At 43.3% G+C, this 23,806-nt stretch overlaps 1 protein-coding gene across 3 annotated transcripts in view; it reads right to left on the bottom strand.

The window, feature by feature from the left end:
* Positions 1–10,275: 10,275 nt before the first annotated feature.
* ZNF704 (zinc finger protein 704) overlaps positions 10,276–23,806 on the bottom strand; it is a 218,385-nt gene continuing 204,854 nt past the window's right edge. For all 3 annotated transcript variants that reach the window (XM_089899014.1, XM_089899015.1, XM_022555064.3), the window contains one exon: positions 10,276–23,272. In XM_089899014.1, the coding sequence (XP_089755140.1) occupies positions 23,161–23,272 (112 nt within the window). In that variant the 3' untranslated portion in view covers positions 10,276–23,160. The remainder of the gene's footprint in view (positions 23,273–23,806) is intronic.

Raw genomic sequence — 23,806 nt, 5'->3', positions numbered from 1 at the left:
ATAAGAACGGATGATCGGATATTGAATAGAGACAAACACTTTAGGTATCTAAGACTTAATTCATGTTTCCCACCTGGATCTCCTGCATCCTTCCTTTGTGTTCATTCATTCATTCATGACCCATTGTATACTACCTACCAGAGAAGTACCAAGTAAGGTCAGCATAGTTGCTGCCTTCACAGAGCTCTTAGGCAGTGACTAAGAGAGACCTAACCTCTGGCATGAGCGGAAGGCTTCCCTGAGGAGGTGGTGAGGAATTAGCCAGATGAAGGGGTGTGGGTGGAGGTGAGGGCAGGGAAAAGGACAGTAAACCTAGGGGAAGCTCTCTAGGCAGAGAGAAGAACAAGGGCAAAGGCGCTGGGATGGGAGACAGGATGTGTGTGTAAGGGGCTGGAGGGCCAGCAGGTAGGCGGGGTGCCTTTGAATACGGCTGAAGTGGGCAGGGACTCACATACGCCAGCCCAGGCAAGATCTGGAGTTGTATCGTGAGGGCAAAGGAAATTTGCCAAAGTGCACAAAGGAGGAGTTACACGATCAGATTTGTGTTTTTAAGATCTCAGTGGCTTATGCGAGGAGAATGCATTGAAAGGATGTAAAAGTGGCCGAGGGAGATCTGAGCAAGTACAGGTGATAGAGGATGGGGGCTTCCACCTGGGTGAGAACAGTGGAAACAGAATTGAGTATATTTATGAGATATTTAGGAGGTAAAATCCAATGGACTTGGTAACAGATTTGCCACAAGGAGTAAAGGAGAGGGTGGTGTCAAAGATGACACTGGGCTGGGAGAATCATATGACACTATAAGGTAGAGACTAACTGGGGGAGGGGAAGAGGAAGAGTTACAAAGAGGCAGAAAGGAGAGTGAGGAACAAAGCTCTGGTGAAGTCTCACCAGAGGTCCTATAGGAGTGGGAGGTGTGAGCAACGCCAAATACATTTAGGGAGATTTCAAAGTAGAGTGGGCCTGTGCCCTGCTCTCTAGAGGATGCTGCAGACAGCAGCCATCATGGCACCAGAGAGGCTATGTAAGGGAGGTAGTGTGGCATGCCAAGGCCTGGGCTAGCTTAAGACAGCCCTCTAGTCTCCCAGGACCCCAGGAGAGAGGGAGAGGGGTTGTAACAAGGCCAGGAGGCTGGAAGGGTCCTGGAGGGAGTAACATGGGGAACTGTCAGTAGATGAACCGTGGACTGTGTCAACTAGAGTCCACAGCAGAGTCATGATGGGATGATGAGTCAGGAGTGGCTGATGGTCAAAAAGAATGAAATCATGCCATTTGCAGCTACACGATGGACCTAGAGATCATCATACTAAGTGAAGTAAGTCAGAAAGAGAAAGACAAATGCCATATGATATCACTTCTATATGGAATCTAAAATATGATACAAATCAAAGTATCTACAAAACAAAAACAGACTCACAGACATAGAGAACAGACTTGCGGTTGCCAAGGAGGAAGGGGGGTGGGGGAGAGAAGGACTGGGAGGTTGGGATTAGCAGAGGCAAACTATTGTATATAGGATGGGTAAACAACAAGGTCCTACTCTATAGCACAGAGAACTATATTCAATATCCTGTGACAAACCATGATGGGAAAGAATATGAAAAAGAATGTATGTATTAAAAAAAAAAAACAGAGCGGATGGTGGGATGGTAGTGACAGGAGTCCAAAGACCAGACGGAATTAGCAGAAAACAGCACATGACTTTCCAGGACCAGAAACTGTCCACCTTACCATCTTCATGCCTGAGCATGTGCAAATGCCCAAAGAGAAAGGAGGCAGGGATAACTTGGGTTAACTGAGTTTAATCAGGAACAGAAGAGCCTTGAGAAGATCCATAATTTTATAACAATTCTGTAGCTAATGATAATCAAATCTGGAGAATGGACGGGTTAATTATAAATGAGATTGGGATAATTAGCCAGCTATTTGGGAAGAAAAAAATACATTTTAACCTTTACCTATACCAAAATAATTCTAGACAGCAAGGAAAAAAAAATAGCACAAATAAAACCTGAAAGAAAATATAAGGGAGTATTTCCTGATACTTGAATGTGAGGGGCCCATCTGAGCTATAAGCAAGAGGTAAAACTTTAAAGAAAAACATTGACAGACTTAATGATATAAAGATTTAAAATTTGCATGCAAAAATGTCTGAATTTAAAATGCACATAAATTGGATATTACTCAGCCATAAAAAAGAATGAAATACCACCATTTTCAGCAATGTGGGTGGACCTAGAGAACATTATGCTTAGTGAAATAAGTCAAAGAAAGACAAATACTATATATCACTTACATGTGGAATCTAAAAAATAATACTACTTAATGTAAATGCAAAACAGAAACAGATACACAGACATAGAAAACAAACATGGTTACTGAAGGGAGGAAAGAAGCGTGAGGGACAAATTAGGGGTATGGGATTAACAGATACAAACTACTGTATATAAAATAGATAAGCAGGGGCTTCCCTGGTGGCGCAATGGTTGAGAGTCCGCCTGCCGATGCAGGGGACGCGGGTTCATGCCCCGGTCTGGGAAGATCCCACATGCCGCGGAGCGGCTGGGCCCGTGAGCCATGGCCGCTGAGCCTGTGCGTCCGGAGCCTGTGCTCCGCAACGGGAGAGGCCACGACAGTGAGAGGCCCGCGTACCGCAAAAAAAAAAAAAAAAAAAAAAAAAAAAAAGATAAGCAAAAAGGATATACTGTATGGCACAGAGAATTATAACCATTATCTTGTAATAACCTATAACAGAATATAATCTGCAAAAATACTGAATCCCTATGCAGTACATTTAAAATTAACACAATATTGTAAAACAACTATAGCTCAATCAAAAAATGCACATAAATTGAGAAAACTATTATAGCAAATAAGACAGAAGTTTACAGCCTAACAATCTAAAGAATGCCTACTAATACGTAAGGAAAGGGTAAGATTTCAAATGATAAATAAGCAAAGGACATGAACTAACATGTTGTAAATAGAAAATGTAAAGGGTTGACTTAGAAAAATGTTTAATATCATCAGCTAGTATTCAAGAAATATAATTTATTTTTTTAGTTTAATTTTATTTTTTAAATTGAAAAAAATATTTTTTGGCCTCGCCGTGCAGCATGCAGGATCTTACTTCCCCGACCAGGGATCAACCCGTGCCCTTTCAGTAGAAGTGCGGAGTCTTAACCACTGGACCCTCCGGGAAGTCCAAGAAATATAACTTAAAACAACAATGACATGCCTTTTAATATCTGTTAACTTAGGAAAGATTTAAATAATGATAATACTCATTTCAGTTGAGCATACAGGAAAACATTCATTTTGCTGATGGGAGAGAAAATTGAGCCAGATCATTTGGAGAGTAATTTGACAATCTGGATTAAGGGTTTCAAAGAGTTTAAAATTGGAAATAACTTATGTTTTCCAAATAGGGGACTATTTTAGGAAATCAGTATATATCTACATGCTGTACTATTACCCAGCCATTAAAATACAGGCATTTGAAAATATTTAATGACATGGGAAAATGCATATGCTATAATGTTAAGCGGTTAAGAGCAACATGTTAAATTATATATACAGTGTGATCACAACTATGCAAATAAATATGCATGGAAATAGTTTGAAAAAAATGCAGCAATCTACCCATGCTTATTTTTTTATTTTTTAGTTTTTGGCGGTACATGAGCCTCTCACTGTTGTGGCCTCTCCCGTTGCGGAGCACAGGCTCCAGACGCACAGGCTCAGCAGCCATGGCTCACAGGCCCAGCCGCTCCGCGGCCTGTGGGATCTTCCCGGACCGGGGCACGAACCCGTGTCCCCTGCATTGGCAGGCGGACTCCCAACCACTGCGCCACCAGGGAAGCCCCATACCCATGCTTATTTTTGAGTGTTGTTATCAGTGATTTTATTTTCTTCCTACTTTTCTGTACTTCTATCATGTGGAAGAATTCTAAGTTGGAAAAATTAGAAAATAATCTTTGTTGGAAGTAAATATATACTTTTAGCTTTACTGTAACTTAACTAGTGGCTCCTTGTTCTAATGGTTCCAGATAATTTTGTTGGCTAATGCATTTGTCTCAAGCTATTTAAGTGATGACACTGTTGATGACTCAGATAAGCTCTTATGGCCCTCAATCTGTGTCAGGCACCATTTTAAACACTTTACACTTACTAAGTCATTTAGAACTCACAGTACTCATATGAGATAGGTCATATTATTACCCACATTTTATGGAGCAGGAAATTGAGGCACAGAGAGATTAATGAATCTTCCAAGGTCACATTGCCAGTAAATGGTGGAGCTGGGATTTGAACTCAGGTAGTATTACTTCAGTGGTCCTATCCTCTGTACTCCACCCTGTTATGTTTAAGAGAATAGACAACCTTGTCTTTCAGGAAACTAGCCAACAATAAAATCTTACGAAAACAAACTAGCATCAAACAACATTAATAAATGTAAAATGATATTCTTGGGTCATGAATCTTATCTGTGAAATAAGAGAGACAAATTAGATGACCTTTAATACCCCTCAGATGTAAATTCTATGATTATATTTATTAGTAAGAAAAATTGACTTTCACTTACTGTACTAGGAATGACAGTTATTTTCACCCCCCCATCACTGCCTTCTAAACCTCACAATTTTTTTGTGTGTGTGTGGGCTACGCGGGCCTCTCACTGTTGTGGCCTCTCCCGTTGCGGAGCACAGGCTCCGGACGCGCAGGCTCAGCGGCCATGGCTCACGGCCCAGCTGCTCCATGGCATGTGGGATCCTCCTGGACCGGGGCACGAACCCGCGTCCCCTGCATCGGCAGGCGGACTCTCAACCACTGTGCCACCAGGGAAGCCCTGAACCTCACACTTTTTTATTAGAGACCCTCCCACCTGACCCCTGACACCACTCCTCCCCCAAGCCTAGCTGATTGGAGCAGGGGAGATATCTCGCCCAAGCCTGGCCAATGATTCCTGAATTCGGGACTGGTGCTCCAAGAATCTAGCCCACTCGACCACATGTGCTGCAAGTTCAATGTGGGCTTCTCGTGGCCATTTTTCACCATGTGCTAGAGAAGCAAAGAAGGCAGCTATGTAGAGAGAGAAGAAAAGAGACCTACAGAGAAGAGAGGAATCCTGATTCTGCCACCCCAAGGAGGCTGGGTGAGGGGACGGGCCTGACAATGTGGAGAGTGTGGCTTTCTTGTTTCCCAATGGCTTTCTTGATCTTGATTCTAGGACTCCACGAGGTCTGGCAACACTGTCTGACCTTGGATCCTATGAGTGACCTTGTCTCAATAAATCCTCCACTTGTGTTTGTTTAATATAGTTCGAATGGGATTATTACTTGCTTTCAGCCATGTGAGACACATGTGTGCAGCTGGTCCCCGAGCCCTTTTGCAAAATCTGACTTGACATGTTTTCCTGTGATGATCTGGGGCGTTATCATGAAATCAACTAGAATAAGGAACATACTGAGAGCCAGAAGTGGCAGTGAAGATGGTATTAAAAGAGATGGCAAGGGATCCACTAGTCAGCTTGTTGGCTGAAGGTTTTGGTCAGGGGTCCAAGGCTAGTTTGCAGGTTTAACTTGGAGCCGAGGACTCTTGGTTGTTTTCAGGTTACCCAGGGCTCACCGTGCTTTGGGGGTGTTGATTCATAGCCATCTCGTGAGAGACCCCTGGATCATCCCGTAGGGCAGCGTCTTGGTGCCCAGGAAGAGAGAAGTATGTGTTGCTCAGAAATTTACATCGCAGCTGAGCCCTGTGCAGAGACCCCCTCGGAGCAGAGGCACTGACCTGTGCTGGGCACTTTGCCAGTCCCTGTGCATCCTGCAGCATCATGCCGGGCCTTGTCTCTCTTGCTTCTGATACTGTTGCTGCCTCAGCCTGGGCTGGTCTTTCTGATTGCCCGGCAGCACTTGCATATAATTTAGAAAAAATGGAATCAAGTTAAATGAGTTAGAAGTGGCTGCTTTTGGGAGTGTGATGAAGGGGTGCAAAGGGGCAGAGCAGCAGGGCTTGCTTTCAATACAAGCAGTTTACTGCCCTGATTTTTTTTTTTTTTTTTTACTGTGTACATATATTACCTGGATACAAGCAATCACTATCATACCCAGATCCCAATCATAAAAATAGTGTTTATTTTTTAGTGCCAGCCTAGATTCTCTCTCCTGTGTTATTGACTCAAATCCGATTGGCCTTGTTCCGCTTACTCTGCATGATTTTAATGGTACAGACCTATGCTGCCATTTATTTCGTTTAGAAGCATTCATTTTTTTTCACTTACCCGTTTATTGAATTCTTGCTATGTGCAAGGAACTTCTACATAAAAATAGTGTATGTTAACTGGACACTTTGTCCTATATGAGCTAATTACTAGGTAATCAATAGAGTCATTTGGAGTTGGTGATTTTGAGAATGTACATCTTCTAAAGAAACTTTAAAAATGCCACTTAAGACCAAATACATGTCTATGCCAGGCTTCAGAATGTTCACTTCCTTCTTGCCTCTTTGCTTTGTTCAGGCAATGGTAGATGGAAAGCAGAGGGTGTATCTACAGCCTGAAGAAATGATCCATCTGAACAGTTTTTAATTCATTCACTTAAAAATTTACTGAGCAGGGCTTCCCTGGTGGCGCAGTGGCTAAGAATCTGCCTGCTAATGCAGGGGACACGGGTTCAAGCCCTGGTCCAGGAGGATCCCACATGCCGCAGAGCAACTAAGCCCATGTGCCACAACTACTGAGCCTGTGCTCTAGAGCCCACGAGCCACAACTACTGAGCCCACGTGCCACAACTACTGAAGTCCACGTGCCTATAGCCCGTGCTCCGCAACAAGAGAAGCCACCGCAATGAGAAGCCCGCGCACCGCAACGATGAATAGCCCCAGCTTACCACAATTAGAGAAAGCCTGTGCATAGCAACGAAGACCCAACGCAGCCAAAAAAATAAATCAATAAGTAAATTTATTTTTAAAAAGTTATTGAGCACATACTACATGCCGGTGTAAGAAGTGTAAGATCTTGGAGGGTATTTTTTTGCGGGGAAGGCAGCTTTCATTTTTTTACATTAAAAGAATCCATTACTGGAACTTCCCTGGCGGTCCAGTGGTTAAGACTCCGTGCTTCCACTGGAGGGGGCACGGGTTTGATCTCTGGTCAGGGGACTAACATCCCGCATGCTGCGAGGTGTGACCAAAAAAAAAAAAAAAAAAAATCCATTATAGGTCTTCCCTGGTGGCGCAGTGTCTAAGAATCTGCCTGCCAATGCAGGGGACACGGGTTCAAGCCCTGGTCCGGGAGGATCCCACATGCCGCGGAGCAACTAAGCCCATGTGCCGCAACTACTGAGCCTGTGCTCTAGAGCCCACGAGCCACAACTACTGAGCCCACGTGCCACAACTACTGAAGTCCATGTGTCTATAGCCCGTGCTCCGCAACAAGAGAAGCCACCGCAATGAGAAGCCCGCGCACCGCAACGATGAATAGCCCCAGCTCGCCACAATTAGAGGAAGCCTGTGCACAGCAACGAAGACCCAACGCACCCAAAAAAATAAATCAATAAGTAAATTTATTTTTAAAAAGTTATTGAGCACATACTACATGCCGGTGTAAGAAGTGTAAGATCTTGGAGGGTATTTTTTTGCGGGGAAGGTAGCTTTCATTTTTTTACATTAAAAGAATCCATTACTGGAACTTCCCTGGCGGTCCAGTGGTTAAGACTCCGTGCTTCCACTGGAGGGGGCACGGGTTTGATCCCTGGTCGGGGGACTAACATCCCGCATGCTGCGAGGTGTGACCCAAAAAAAAAAAAAAAAAATCCATTATAGGGCTTCCCTGGTGGCACAGTGGTTGAGAGTCCGCCTGCCGATACAGGGGGCACGGGTTTGTGCCCCGGTCCGGGAAGATCCCACATGCCACGGAGCGGCTGGGCCCGTGAGCCGTGGCCGCTGAGCCTGCGCGTCCAGAGCCTGTGCTCCACAACGGGAGAGGTCACAACAGTGAGAGGCCCGCGTACCGCAAAAAAAAAAAAAAAAAATCCATTACTTCATTAGATGTTTGCTGCAGCCTCTCTTCAGATAGCAGGCATTTGGTCAAAACTTGTTTTGCAAATATGACTGACACACAACTTTGCAGGGCAACATCACCAGTCCGGATTCCCAATATCTTCTTCTACTCCCTACCCCTAAGGGCCATGCAGCTTCCTGGGTGACTCTCCGAGGAGCTGAACTTCCTGGGACCTTGGCAGGAAGGCCTGGAAGAAGTGGGAATGTGCAGTTTGAACACCATTCATAGAGGTTGTTAGGTCCATCCTCCTTCCTGGCAAACATGTGGGCACTAAAAGTCAACTGTCCAGCGGTCATCTTCAAGGACCCTCAGGCCCGAGGATGACAATGCTTTGTGGGGAAGGATGAGGTATCTGATGTGGTCGCAGGCTTGGCAGACATGCCGGGGGAAGAACGGGGAGAAAGAACTCTTACTGATGGATATGAATACCTGTATTCCATGCTTTCCCTGCTTGTGGGGAGAAACCGGCCGAAGAAGTGATAAGAACGGACAGCGGCAAAGAGGCAGGAGGACAGGATGGAGAGGGAAGGCGGCCTGGGGTGAAGAGCAGCCCTCACCTGGTTCAAAGGTGGAGGAAACCAACAAGCAGCGGGAACAGAGAGGAAAGCTGCCTTTGATCACGTACAGCAGACCCACAGACGATAGCCCCTCGAAACGCAGAACGTCTACTGGGCGGTGTCATGGGGGATGTCCACTTCCTTCCTAAGCTCTGTGGCCTTGGCCTAAGCTCTGCATAAAATGGGGATAGTGGTTTCCCCACACAGAGCAGCTGTGAGAGTAAATGATATGATCACATGGAAGCATCCAGCACATCACCTGGCACTGTGCTGTAGGAGCAAAGCAAGTCCTATCTCCCATCCCACTGCATCTCAGGAAAGGTCAAAGGGCTCAGGGGCCCTGTGCCGAATACAAGGGAATCACAGATGTTCAATGACGGGGAGATGGGCTGGGGCTGGGGTTGGCGTGGAAGAAAGCAGTGGGTGTCCAACTGCACAATCTTCTAGTTCTTGAATAGGCTGGGCTGTGAAACTGTCTCCACTGCCCAGTCTATTAATTGATGAAATAATGCTGTAACCAAGAAATCATTCAGATGTGGTATGTAAGCTATTTACTAAGGCCGGACATTGTTATCTTAAAGAATCTTCTTAAGAAATTGAAAAAATTCTGAAGGTGCTCATGAGTTTGAAAGCACTTATCCTGGATATCTGAGAATTCCAGTATTTGAGTATTTTGGCTTCCATTTGGGGAATTCTTCTCTGTGAGGGATGACATGTTATTTCAAGTAATTCTCACAATAGCCACATGAGGTAGGAACTTCTTGGAAGCAGGCAGTAGACCATGAGTCATAGCTCTCCTCACCCCAGCTAAGGCAGATTGGACTAGGATATTGTCCAAGCCAGACTAATTAGTTTTCATCTCTTGTATTATCATTCCTAATATAAAAACAAGACTTAAAAAAGGTTAAATCAAATGTCCAGCTATCTATCTTGCAAGAGGCAAAACTCGGATTTGTGTCCAAGACTGTTGAACTCCAAAGCCTGCTGCCTTGCTGCACAAATACATATGCTTGGTCTTTGCAGGTGAATAGGTCAAGTTCTAGTGGACATGGCCTTGGCCTAGAGGAGGGTCTCCAGGCTGGCTTGGCATCAGAATAGACATTGCCTTTCCTCTGTTTGCCAGCTTGTGTTTACATGACCCAGGCAACAGGACCAGCGGCGTTGCATGAGCAGCTAATGCATCTGGGCAGTCATTGCCAAGGGAATGGGTTTGAGTTGTAATTATCAGGGCTGAACTCTAGACCGGGGGTCTCCAATCCCTGGGCCTTGGACCGGTACCGGTCTGCGGCCTGTTAGGAACCGGGCTGCACAGAAGGAGGTGAGTGGTGGGGTCCAGCAAAGCTTCATCTGCCGCTCCCCATCGCTCGCATTACCTCCTGAACCAACCCCCTCCCTCCGCAACCCTGTTGTGGAAAAACTGTCTTCCACGAAACCAGCCTCTGGTGCCAAAAAGGTTGGGGACCACTGCTCTAGATGAGAGATGTACCTACAACATGTTTCTAAAAATAGCCTTGATGGCGAGCAGTTGACATGGGGAAGATATCCCTTTGGTTTTAAATTATTTTTACAACTGTAGGTAAAGCCTCAAACCCTCTAACCCCTGTGAACCTTCCTTGGATACCAGTTAGTTATCCTTTACTCAAATAAACAGCCCCCAAGTAGAAGCAGATACACAAAAACTTTTATTAAGTGGAAGTTAGACTTCATGGTAATTAACCAGTTACAAGTGCATTTAAATGCATGTGTGTGGACACCGTAGAAGTCAGAATGGTCTTCCTGAAAGTCCAGTGTTCTGGCTCGGCACGTGCCAGTGCAACCCAAGGTAGAACCATACACGCAGGAAATACAGGGCAACGATGACGTCAGACTAGATTGCAACACCATATTCATTGTTACAGCTAAGCATTACAGAACATGAAAGTCCAAAGACCAGAAGACTATTACTAAAGTGATTCTTACTACAGACCTTTACCTCTACTTAAATGCTTCCATAGGACCGACGTAGCAAATCCTCAACTCTGGGGGGACAGCACCATTTCTATATTTTATGCTTAAATGGGCCACAGAAACTGTAAACATTCAGTGGTCCTCGTGACGCCCACTGCAAGTAGATGCCAGCTGTCCCCTTGGGAAAGTGCAGTTTAGTTTAACTGGTGTCAACATTTTATATTGTAAATCTTCCATCTGAAATTTTTCTTCTCTTTCAATTAGCACCAGTTTATTTGAAATAGTTTTCCTGGTGTTAAATATTTAGGAAACATTTTTTTGTTTAACCAACACACAAAGTCCCAAACAATGGAAAGCAAAAAACATTCAAAAAGTTGTTTTAGAGAACAGCATTTAGAAAAACAACATCATTTAAACATTCGACAAATCTATGTACAAGGTGCCCAGAGCTGGCAAGGAGCATGGCTAAGGAACAGTCACATGAAAGGTTTATTAACCTGAACCTCGTCAGGCTGTATTTACAGTCGGATAGGTATTCAGAAACGTAGTATCAGAACATCTGAATTTGGCTAAAAATCATATAAAAAGACACATCCCCACCCCCAGTAACTTCTAAATAGGTAGCAAACATATCCAGTATAACCACAAGTACCAGGTTTAGAAGTGTGTTTTTCCATATTTTACATACAAACAGCTGAGAAACTATCTCAGTGGACACAGAAGAGATCCGGAATGGCAGGGAAATGGAGTTCTTTATTTCAACATTGCCAGATGAAGGAAGGAATTTTTTTCATGCTGAGTAATGTAGGAAAGTACTGATTAAGGAGCAAAGATAAATTATTAGCGAAAAAGGCTTCATGGAAATACAAAATCTAAAAGAGGGCTGAAGAAATGTGTGTATGTTTTATATGGACTTTCCAAAAAATACAAGTAATGATCTCCGAATAATTTTGAAAAAAAGACCAATGATTTTGCTTTGCTGGACAATATTTTTATGTTTTGTTCTTCAAAACTATATAATCCAAACCCTTTGGAGAATAGTTTTTTCCCTTAGATTGCGACTTAAAACACAATAGACACAACCTATGCTATATTCATCCAAGGCAATACTCATTAACTTCATGTAGTTTTGTTTGCTTGTTAATCCAGTGTTACTAGAACAGTCACCTCTAAAAGAACTGGGCCCATTTTTGTAACAGCCCACATTTCCCATTTCTGCTGAAGAAGTAAAGTATAAACCATTTCTCCTTTATTCACCTTCATGGCTGAATTTGTTTAGAGCCTGAAATTTCAATGCACTGTCTTTAAAAACATCAGTTAGAACTATATAGATGGAAGTCCTACAACCCCATAATGATATGCATTCAAGTGTGTTTTGAACAATTTTCAGTTGTGGTAAGTCTCTATGAAAAAAATTGACTTGGATTGGATACAAAATAACATTACTCTTTGAAAATGCATAGTTTGTAACTTTTTACATTCATTCACTAATATTAAAGACTTTTGTTAAGCCAGTACTTACCTCCAAATGGTGGTAAGATTGCATTTTGAAAGATCTCTAAAAATTGGAAAGCATTGCCTCGTTGCTTTTGAATTAGTGCCCGATTTCGAGTTAATGCCGGTCATGTTAACACCCGCATCGTACAGGAAGGGCTGCTTCTTCTGTCTTTCTCTTTTTTGTTTAGCAGGCACTAAAAAGCAACGCTTTCTACTCTCAGCAATTTCCATTAAATACCCCATTTTAGCTATTTTATAATTTCATTTTAATAGGTTAGATTTGGTGTAGAAAACAATTTGAAAGATGGCTTAATTCTTAAAAGTAGAATGTTTTTAAACCCTATCATGGATGAAGGGCAACAGAGGTTTTGTATTGACTGTGGTTCTCTCACTCCCCGGCTCCTTCATTTGAAAAAGATGACCGCTGGCCACTCGGCTGTTGTACTTGATGACAGTCACAAACCTTTTGGGACCCAGCGATTTTTTCTTATCCTGAGTTCTTCCTCTAAGTATATAGATTTTGATACATGAAACACTTTGGAAACTACACTAGTGTCTGGTTATTCCAGAGAGCTTATGTTTCAATGGCTGACTATCGCCCAACCATTAATTATAAAAATAGGAATTTAAGGTCACGTTGTAGGAAAATACTGATTAATGGCATTTTTAAAAAACGTGTATGATCCGCATGCCTGGGTTATTTTACACCCAGGACATTTTCAGTTATTGAAGTCACAGAATTAGTATATTTGGGAGGGTACTGAGTTCTTCCCTAAAAATCTAAATCTTTTCTAAAGCTTTCTACCAGTGATCACAGAGGTTCCCCCAAACAGTCGGGATACTTTGGAAGAAGAAGCTTTGCTATCATCACAGGGCTTGGTCAGTTCACAGTCATTGCTTTCCAATTAGCAGAGTGTAGGGGAAAAGGCATAAGCAAAGCAAGCATTTGTAGTCTGCAAAGTGATGCATCTTTTTTTTTTGGCCGCACTGCACGGCACACAGGATCTTAGTTCTCCAACCGGGGACCAGGGATCAAACACATGTCTCGTTGGAAGAGCAGAGTCTTAACCACTGGACCGCCAGGGAGGTACACCCCGTGATGCATCCTTTTTTTTTTTTTTTTTTTAATTTCCCTTGGGTGGGAGTAGTTTATGGATTATGCTACACTGTATATCCCTGAGGGGTAATCCCATCTCTGGAGCCACTAGCCCCCAAAGCTCTGCCTCTTTCCTTTCTGTCTTGGCCATCTGTGCCCAAAACATGGAAAGGGGGCTCCACCAGGGTGAGAGACACGTGCTTCACAACACGAGCAGACTGGATGAGTTTTCTCTTTGCATAAATATAAACTTAAAACAATTATACCCTGCAGGAGCCACTACCTTTTCACATAATAAAGGTCAATTCCGTTTTCATGCTCTGTAATCCTGGGCAGAGGTCAGGGCCTAGAGCAATGAATGTGAAGCTCTCTTCCTCTGCCCTGATCACTCCATTGGCTTTGCTCTGGAGGCGACTGGTGGGGTGGGGGACTTGGGAGGGGGGCTTTGAGTCAAAGTGAAAGGATTAGGTATCTGCCTTGTCATTCTTTATCAGTTAGTCTGACCAAATCTTTCGTGATGAGTGTGGCAGGTTGTCTGCTGACCGACCTGCTCTCTGAATGATCACCCAAAACTGTTCAGACAAATGGAAGCATTTCCCGGAAGGAAGGGAGTAGCCTCATAGGCTAAGCCTAACATACCAGTCCCGGTAATATTTATTCCCTTGGACCTTAATGAAGAGTAAGAAATCGGGAACACAGGAGCAAAAACGTTTCATCCAGCACTTCTGGAAGCAGACATACATAACAGCATGGCCTCTGGCTTCGGTGGATAAAAGCAAAGAGGAGAGGGTAACATTTTACTAGCGAATTCGAGGTGGATGCCAAGATAGGAAAACAAGACTAGTAACTAGAATGGGAACTGTCCTTTCTCTCCCTTAACGCTCAATTTCTTCTTCTGAATGCTGGTTTCTCCTCTTTAGTCGGAGACGTAAAGAGAATTCAGAAGAACGTAAATGAGCCACTTTTTAATTTTTTAATAAAATTATGTTCTTTCATGATAGTGCCCTTGCCTTTTTCAGGAGTTGTTACTTGCTCCCCTGGCTAATTTTTCTGAATTAAAAATTGAGAGAATTGCCCCTAGTAAGTATGTAAATGTAACGGTTAATCAGACATGAGAATTAATTTTTAACACTTTCATAATATAAGTAAAGGGGATCTTTCCTTTGGAAGCTCGCAGTTAATAATTATGTGGACGGTGCTCAATAGGATAGAATATTTTTAAGAAACAAGGACTACAGTTTAAGTGTTGAATTCATCATCTCCACCTTCTTTCAAAAATCTATAGTTTGTTTTTTTTTTGAGTGGTAGCTTCTTTCTTCTTCCCTAGGACCTTGGGTCCTTTGAAGTCCTGCCGCTGTCATGGCATTGGTGCTTACCGCTGCAAAACGGGCTTCTTTTCCAGCCAAGGAGGAACTCACTGCTCCTTCCTCTACCACTGTATTGCTTCCGAAACATAATAAAAGTATCTTTTATCAAAAAGCCTGTTAATGAAGCAGGTGATGGGCCAAAAAGGTTTAGGCCCCATGACTAAACTTGTGAGGGGCTTTACCCTAAACTCAGGATGTGAAACCTGGGAGCTGATGGGAGAAGGGGAAGATGAAATCCGTTCATGGACTGGTCAACCTTTTAATCACTCACAACGACAGAAATCTCAGGCACTGCCAATGTTGTTTAAACTGTATTCATATTTAAACTCGACCTAACCATATTACCAGGTGTTTCCAACATTGAGCTGACAGTAGTTTTCAATTTGATCATTACAAATTGTAAATCTGAGCTGTTTTCAAATTTGGGGGCATCAGTATAAGTTTACATGGATAACAAATGTTGAATGCTAGTGGCAAAATAACTTTTTTCCAAGGAGTCAAAAGTTTTACTCAGAACATGGCACCAGCTAATCAACTCGTATAATTAATCACTTAGATAGTTGGAATTTAGGGAATAGGGGTCTGGTAGGTACCCTAAAGGGATAAATTCGGGGGTGATCGAGTGTGCATTTGACAGTGCGAATGAGTGAGCTTTATTTCTATGCTGAAGTACCTGGATTGTAAGGATGGGTGAAGAACATGGGTCCCTGGGTCTTCTCAGGTCTAGAATCATTCTGGAAGACTGAGGTCTGAGCGAGCTCTTTCACACGCTCTTTCCCTCCTCCCTCCAGGCAGTAATGGGGCCGAGTCACAGGTTGAAGACCACTTGAACCAGGTTGGCCTTGGAGATGGTGATGGTGATCTTAAATATTCTTATTTTACACTGGGTTCTAGGGAAGGTCAAATGAAGTCATGTATCTGAAAGAGACATACTGTCTTATATATGTGAAAGGGTTAGTGATTATCCCAACACCGTCAGGACTCTGGTGTAAAGACACAGTCTAAAATAACTTAGTTCATCCAAATGAAGGAAGCAACGTCTAATTTTTTTCCATGACACATTTATTCCCATTTTGTCTTTGCCCTCAGGGAAAGGTGTTAAGGTTTTCTACGTGGAAAAACTCCATTTGGAGGTTACTGGACACTCTAAAATACCTAAGTACCTACCAGTTCTGAAGCAAGGATTTTGCCATGTCAGAGGTGAAACAAAGGAACTTTTATCCTGGGATGCAAACTCACGAGGCAGGATGGAGTGGGAGAGGGTGTGGAAGGGTTGGCGACGGGCTTTGGCACAAGGAGGCAATGTGCGCTATCTTAAACTGCAGGGGCTCCTGGCTGCCTTCTCCAAAGGCACAAGGCTGTTCTTTGCCAGCCCTCATCACAGTGGTCACGGCAGTGAAAACAGTAAGCAAGTTAGGGTTACAGTCATTCCATGCTTTGGGGCCTGGCCTGGGCACGCCAGGAGGCAGAGTGACAGCTGAATAATGTTTCAGTATATTTTGATCAGAGGCAAGGCTAGTTTAAGGATATTGTATTTTTATCTTCAAGTCTTCCATGAGAATGATTTCTGGGGAGAACTGGCCTCTTTCCCTTCTTTGATTTTAGCTGCCCAGATGGTACCAATGGGTGCGTTTGTAGGGCTGATGGAAGAACTTGGCCTGATGGCTCTGGAAGGTGAAATCTGCTTTTCCCAACAGTTGAAACTGGTGGCCAAAGGCTGCATCTGCCCACATACACGTTCTCTTTGGTCTGCACACGGTTGGCCAAGAATTTGAGTTTAGCTTGAGTGTCAGGTAACATTATATCTCCAAGTCAGAAGATCTAGCAGCCCCAGGCCTGATTTCTGCATGGTTCTGATTGTCTAGAGCTGGGATCCCCCTTTAGAGGGGGTGTGTGTCCTCTGGTTCACCATGATCTCCGTCATTCTTTAGGGTCCTTCTTCTGCCTGATCTGAATCGCTCATTTACAGAACCTGCCTGTTCTTTCCAAGGCATCTGCTTAGAAAGGGTTAGGGGGCTTCTATTTAAATAGGAAGCAAGACTCATTTGGTTCAAAACCATGCAGCAATAAACACTTCTTGCGAACTTTTAATGCCAACATTAGAGATATTCCAAGAGAATGAAGATAGAGATTTGGGCTGCTTCATCTCAAAGATGAGGCTGTACACATTTTCCCCTAACTCCGTGCATTTCTAGTCCTCATGTGTGCAGATTCTAAAGCCTATTAGAAAGCAAAGTCAGAGTGGCCCTCTGACCACCTTATAGGGGCTGCCCAACGGGTGTACGGCCATTCTATCCCAGCTTTTCTTTTGATGTTATCTGCATACTTGACTAATTAGTCTAGCTTTTGAATTACCAAAATCTGAGAAAGAAAAGATGCTTTCTTGCTTTAACAGTGAGTGGGCTAGAAAAAACTGTAGAGCATTATGAAATGGTTTTGGCAAAGCTCAAAATTATTTGTATGGTTAATCAACTCTCCATGGCTGCCTTTCTTGTTTCCCGACTCTTGGGAATACAGTGACTTTCTGATCTCAGACTTGCCTGTCTGTGAATTCTTCATGTGAAAAATCAAGCACTTGTTCTGGTAAGGAATTTAAAGTTATTTAGTTAGTGCTGAGGACAAAATTATTTTAAACATCGCTGATCACCTAAGAATTCTATCTTTGGGCTTCACACACCATGATTTTAGAAATTTCCATCAAATGATACTTGCCGGTTAAAAGCAGCTCTGTGGTTCTGGTTCGGTTGAGGAATCAGTTTGTCCTTGTGACAGGAATCTATCATTTTACACTAAAGAATTTACAAGTATATTTCTCCCATTGCCTATAAGCATATCTATTAACATTTTAAATATTTAAGATACATAAGATGATTCTTAAAGTTTTTTTTTCCCCCCAAAATACTTTGAAAACACACTGGTAAAGATAAAAGGAGTAGCTGTTGCCATCTTGATTCTCTTGTAATAATCTTCCAACTGATCTGCATTTCTACCCTTGCTGCAGAGGGTTAATTGAAAAGATATGCATCAGAACACTTGCTTAAAAGAGGCATAGCCCTTTGTTTGGAGAGCAGGAATTGCTTATAATATTAACACTTCCTGTCTGGTAAATTATTGTATTTTAAAAAATAAGCTACAATGTATAAAACCAAGGTCATTTCCCACAAAATGTTCATGTTCTTTGTGATTACAAAACACTGCATCTTGTAAAATATTTCCAGTTCTGTTAACTTGAGAAGTACTAATGCTTATTATAAAAGTGTCACATCTCTCAGAATTGTAGAAGCCTATGCGGTATATTTCTTGTCTTATTTGGAACATTACGTTATCATTATTATTGTATTTAAGATTACATTTTGACATAACACATTACCATTGTGATTCTCAGACTCACAAGAAAAGTTATAAAACATGAGATTGTCTTAAAAAAAAAAAAAAAAGGAACTATTTACAAAAACAGGACCAAAAGTAAAATTCCCATTTTGATTTCTGGTCCTATGATAGATACACCTTTTAAAGCATGTATATCATTGATTGGATCTGGACTTTTTCAAAGTCAGTCAAAATAAGCAAACCAGTCGGTTTTAAATGCATTTTACACTTTCTTGCTCTATTGGTGTGCATTACTTAGTGATACAATTGGTGCCTAAAAGTGCTAAGCTCGTTTTATGTACTGACTTCCGGTTTGACTAGTTACAATGCAAAAGACACAAGGAAGCAGTTCCGCTCTGGAGGAATTTCCACAGGTATGGGGAACAGGGAAAGCGTGTATGCTGCTGGTTGGGTTATTTTCTTAGAGAAATGAAATTTCCAGTTGACCCGTGTGCCCAGCGCTTTCTCCAAAATGATTCACATCCTCATCCATATTCATGAATCGTGCTCTGTTTCTACTCATTTGTATGCACAAATTCTTCCCTGCGTTCGTACAGGTCAGAGCTACAGTTGATGTGGTTGACAGAAATTCTACAGGGTCATGAGAAAAAGCAGCACCTTGTCCACAAAAGTCCACGGAAGTTTGCTCCTTAACCTGCTGTTAAAGTAAAATGCACGTCCTTCACGTCCCTCACCTATAGAATTCTGTGTACAGCTAATAACCGGTCATCCAACCGGCTGATTATAAAAGGGAACACCAAGGTGTCATATTCATAATGACATTCACAAACAGCCTTAACATGAGTCTGTGAAAACCCACCAGGGACTGTGCTGTGGTTCAGATGTCAGCCTTAGAACGCAGGTCTAAGAAACAAAGAAACTGTTCTGTTTCAAAGAGCATTCCTCCACACCTCAAAAAGTCGGTACTGTCCAGTTCATGGCAATTTGTCTTGAAATGGTATCACGTTCATTAAAAAACAAACAAACAAACAAAAACTGTTCTGACTAGAAAAGATGCTGGAGATCATAAAAACCCTTCTAGTCTTAGGATCCTCCAGATCTATTTTTCACATACCCTTTAGTTTTCCCTGAGGAAAAGAATATTTTTTACAGTATTTTGCTACTATTCTCAAGGTATTCTCTCCCATATGTACGGGTTCTGTCACTTTTCTCTAAACATTCACAAGTGAATGCTGCGCTTTCCTTTTCTATTGAAGTCGGATGAAGGCGGAAATGGGTTTTAGCAGTGCCGGCTAATTCAGAACCCAGGGCTGCTTTCAAGTGTGGCTTAGTGTGACCGGCGACAGTGGACTTCAACTTAAGTGATCTTGAAATTTGATAGAGGGCAGGTCAGTTTCAGAAATCTTTTGCAACATACATGTAACTATTTTTTTAAAAGTTTTGTTGGAAAGCCCAAGAACTGTAACACACATCATATTGAAAGTTTTCATCTGCAACACAGTTATGTCTGGACAAAGAATCGTCTCATAAAGGGCACCCACCCTGTTGGTGCACGGAGCTGCTGACAGGCATGCACATTCTTGCCCACTGCCCTCTTCCTGACACTGGCTTTTGCCAAACAAGGGAGGAAACTTCCCAGCAAGTGAGGAGGAGAGCAGTCTGTGCCCACCTGAGATGCGCACGGCAGTCCTGCATCCCTGGCCTGAGTGCTTCCCGCAAAGGAGCTCTGTCCTTGCTACAATCGGCTGCTCCCAGAGCGGGAAGCTGGCAGCTCTCTCGGAGGTGCCCAGGGACAGTCACCACCAGCTGATCAGCTCCAGGATAGTGAGCCCGATCCAGGTGTCCACGGCCCTCCTGTATCTCCTCTCTGGCTCCCCACCCACTTGCTACCCGGGTGTTTCCTCCAGGTTGTCACACTGCCTCCCATAAATTGGTTGCACATTCTCTGGGAAGAACTAAGGCTTAAAATGACTGTCCTCTGCTGTGCAGCTATCTGGAGAAGACTGTCCATCACCAGGAAATGCCTTCTTTGGAGAGAGATGAGAAACAGGAAAGGGTAACGGGGAGAGAAAAGTCAAAGGCTACCACATGCCTTCTTCAGAAAGACTCTGGGACCAGAACCCACTGCATTGCCGTTCCTTTTGCACAGACAGGTGCCCGTGATGGGCGAAGCTTCGGTTAAGCAGCCACATGCCCTGGGGATTCCCTTCCACCCATACTCCCCTCCCCCTGCCAAATGAACACAGAAAAGAACGTGGTATCACAGAGAAGGCATAAAACAGGGACTTCCCTGGTGGTCCAGTGGTTAAGACTTTGCCTTCCAATGCAGGGGGTGTGGCTTCAATCCCTGGTTGGGGAGCTAAAATCCCACATGCCTTGGGGCCAAAAAACCAAAACATAAAACAGAAGCAATACTGTAACAAATTAAATAAAGACTTTAAAAATGGTCCACATCAGAAAATCTAAAAAAAAAAAAAAAAAAAGAGGAGGCATAAAACAAATCTTGGACTTAACTTGGCACTTCATTTAGTTCCAAAATGTAACAAAATAGCTCTACAGTATTTTTTTTTAATTTTAGCATTTATAATCAGTGCTTTGTATTGCAATTTGTAGCTTTCTGGGTGGCTTAAAAGAAGTTTCATCCCTTTTCTTCAAGGCCAGGCAGGTGAAGCCTGGTAGTTCCTTAGTCATTACATGCCTTGGTACAGGGAATCAGTGTCTGTGTGCAGGAAGTACTGAGGGTCTGTGCCCACCTCAGAGCTACAGAAGAGGACACAGAGAGCCCCGGGCTGGCCAGCAGAAAGGAGCCCCGCGTGAGTGTGAGATGCAGAGAATGTGTGTGAAGAAGGCTTTAGAAAGGAGAAGAAATCCCAAGGAAGCTGCATCCAGTCCTACCCTTTGCTTGTATCGGTGCATTGGCTAATACCCAGGCAACCAGGCCAGAGCCTAGCACTAGTCATGGGCTATACCTCTGGGGTCAGAGCCACAGAGCCTCACTCTAGGACTGCTCCACAGCCTCCATCTCTCCCTCCTTGTGTCCCAAAGTTCTGGGAGTAGGGGATGGATTGAGCCCCTCATCACTTTAATCTCTTTTGATTAGTGACTTAATCCAAGGATCAAGGGCCATGGAACTTTGCTGGAGAGAAAACCCTGTGCTCCACTACTGCACCCCAACCATCACTGAAGTCCATGGTGAGCCTGCTGAAATGGCTGACCAGCCTTGGACTCACCGTGGCCACTAGGCAATCCAGCCACAGTGCAGGGCCATCTGGACCAGGCCAGAGCATCACCTCCCAGCGGAGATGCTTGTGGGTGAAGCTACAAGACACCAGGGAGGAGAAAAGACAGGCTGGGGTAGAGGATGCAAATACGTTCCTGCACTTAAAAAACCCTTCCCTGGCTGACTTTTAGTGCTCAAACATACATTATAGCTGGTGTTGTATTGATTGGTAATCACGATGTGATATTAAATGAAGCTCTTTCTCTGCTCTTAAAATAAGCGTTTTTAAAGAAAAAAATAAATGAAGGAGGGAAACAGGATCTCTTTCAAGGAATAATGCTTCAAATGTCACGTGAGAGTTTAAAAAATAAAATTGCCAAAATATATGAATGCACAGGTTGCAGATGTTACACTGTAGAACCTCCTTCTTTTTCCCTTGCTTATTAAAAAAAAAAGAGGATAGCTCTTATGACTAGATGACTTCTCTCTACTCTTTCCAAAAAAAAGCATATGTACAATCTCTAAATATATTAAACTTTGCTCTGTGCAATTTCATTTAACATTCCTATGGCTGATCCTAGGCCCCCGTCCCGACACAGTGCATCCTATAAGGTGCTCTTACTTCTTTGCATAGGTATAGGAGGAATAACTTTAGCAGGGCAATCAAGAGTAGGGTAGACAGAGAATGAGCTTATTCATAGGGCTTGACAACTACTCCCCTGTCCCCGCACCACTACCACCAAGACAGACAAACAAACAAATACCACGCTAGAAAGTCTAATAAATGGAACACAGTGCAAGCCCTGGTCCTATTAAATTGAGAGATTCCTATACCAACACGCATTTTCCTTTTGGTGTTCTGTATCTTCCCTTCTGAGCAAATTCTTAATGAATAGCTCCAATATTTTGATAAGAAAAATAAAGGTTTGGACCTTCCTTTTCCCCATATAATCTTTACATTGTTCATTAACCCATCTCCCAGACATGCTAAAGCATAAAACCTATAAAAGTGCACTCAGAATGGATGCTGACCTCACATAACTTTCTGAACACATAGGTACGTGGAGGCTGTGCTCTGTTGTGTAAATAAAGCACGCCTGCCGGGATGGTCTGGAGTTCTCTACCTTTTCTGAAAACAGTCAGCGGTGGCGTTTTGAGGGAAGGAAGGCCTGATGAGCCACTGACCTGGCAACAACTGTCAGATAAGCAGTGATGAAGAGATCCGAGCTATGGTTGGCGTCGCATCCCTGAAGGAAGCTTTGAGGCTTACCCAGATGGCAATGCGTGCCAGGTCTTGAGTGCATTGTGGCCGGGAGAGAGTGGGCCAGGCCACCCCTCAGGGAAGGCTTCCGAGGAAGACTCCCAGACGTTTCCCAACAGTGACATCGGGATGTCCTGAACTCAGCTGGGGCTGAAGTCTGCTGGTGATGTCCATTGTCAATCTCTTTTCAAGCTTATGCCCTCCTGGGCCCTTCAAGCTAACGGCTCTACCGTGGTTCAGTTTGGGGCCATTCTTTAAAACAAAACAAACAAACAAAAAAGACATAGAAAAGATACCCAGAGTGCTGCCGTTTCCTGGCAACACGTCATGATGTGTACTGCTCCCAGAAGTCCGATGGAGAACAGGCAAAAGACTATTCACAATGAAAACAGGTATCGCTTTTTGTACAAATGCTACTGAATAACATGTAGCTTTTTTTTTTAAGTGTCAAAAAAAAACACCAAAAAACCTCAGAAACGGCATTATCCAGAAAGGTTATCAAAATAGGCCTCCTTTCCAGGAAAAATGGGCTTGGTTGGTTCGATTGCTACAGAAGTCCATAGTTTTCAGAGCTAGACATACAGCAAAAAAAAAAAAAAGTTGATTTTTTAAGGAAAAAAGTAGTTACAGCTGCTCTCGGCTGGGTTCTCAGCAAGAACAGTGAGGGTGGTGACCTTTTTTGTTTTTTGCTGTGATTTCACCAAGGTTCCCGGAAGTGCTTTCCCTGGGTTTCAAGTGTGTTTTATTCAGAAGGAAAAGCGCTTTCCAACACCCTCAGCACAAGTCAAGGGCAGGAGTGTCTGGGCGATGATCAGGGGCCTGTGCATTAGTCAATGAACCGCTGGCAGGCCTTCTTCCAGCGGCAGGCCGTGCACCACATGTCACGGTTCTCCATGCCGTACACCTTCCGGCACTTCTTGCCCTCTCCCCGGGGCTTCCTGTAAGACAGGCCAGGAAACAGTATTCAGTGTGAGGGATTCAATGGGCATTCTTTGCGGGGCTCAAAATCCCTGGAAAAATCTAGAAAAAGTTAGGAAACATAGTAGGGGGTCTCTCTAGGTTCGGCCGTTAACCTGTGTGGGATGTTTTCACAGCCACTACACCGAACTGTTAAAATTTGCTACTTTAGTACTTCCAGTACTCTTCAGCTTCTATTTGTCCATTTGTAGACATGTTCATTTGGGCATCTTCAAAACACTGAATTAAATAAGTAAATACAAGAAATACCAGTAGAGAGCATTATTCTTTCAAGTTTTTAAATATGTACTTTCAAATGCTCTCTCGCTTCTCAAATTTCTAGTCTTCTGGTTAAGGGAATCCTGGCGAGGACCTCCTTGATCTGGATTAAAAACCCGTATTTTGTACTTCATTTCATACAGACGTTAATGCAACACGGCTTTAAAGAGACCCTGTAATCAGCATTACCTATTCTGCAAGAAAATTTACTGTAAACGGTGACCCCAGAAAAATAA

The sequence above is a fragment of the Delphinapterus leucas genome, chromosome 17 (genome assembly GCF_059928025.1).
Source record: "Delphinapterus leucas isolate spDelLeu-1000000601 "Yukka" chromosome 17, BTC_Dleu_Yukka2, whole genome shotgun sequence".
Taxonomy (NCBI): Eukaryota; Metazoa; Chordata; class Mammalia; order Artiodactyla; family Monodontidae; genus Delphinapterus; species Delphinapterus leucas.
This window is presented reverse-complemented; position numbering and strand designations above follow the sequence as displayed.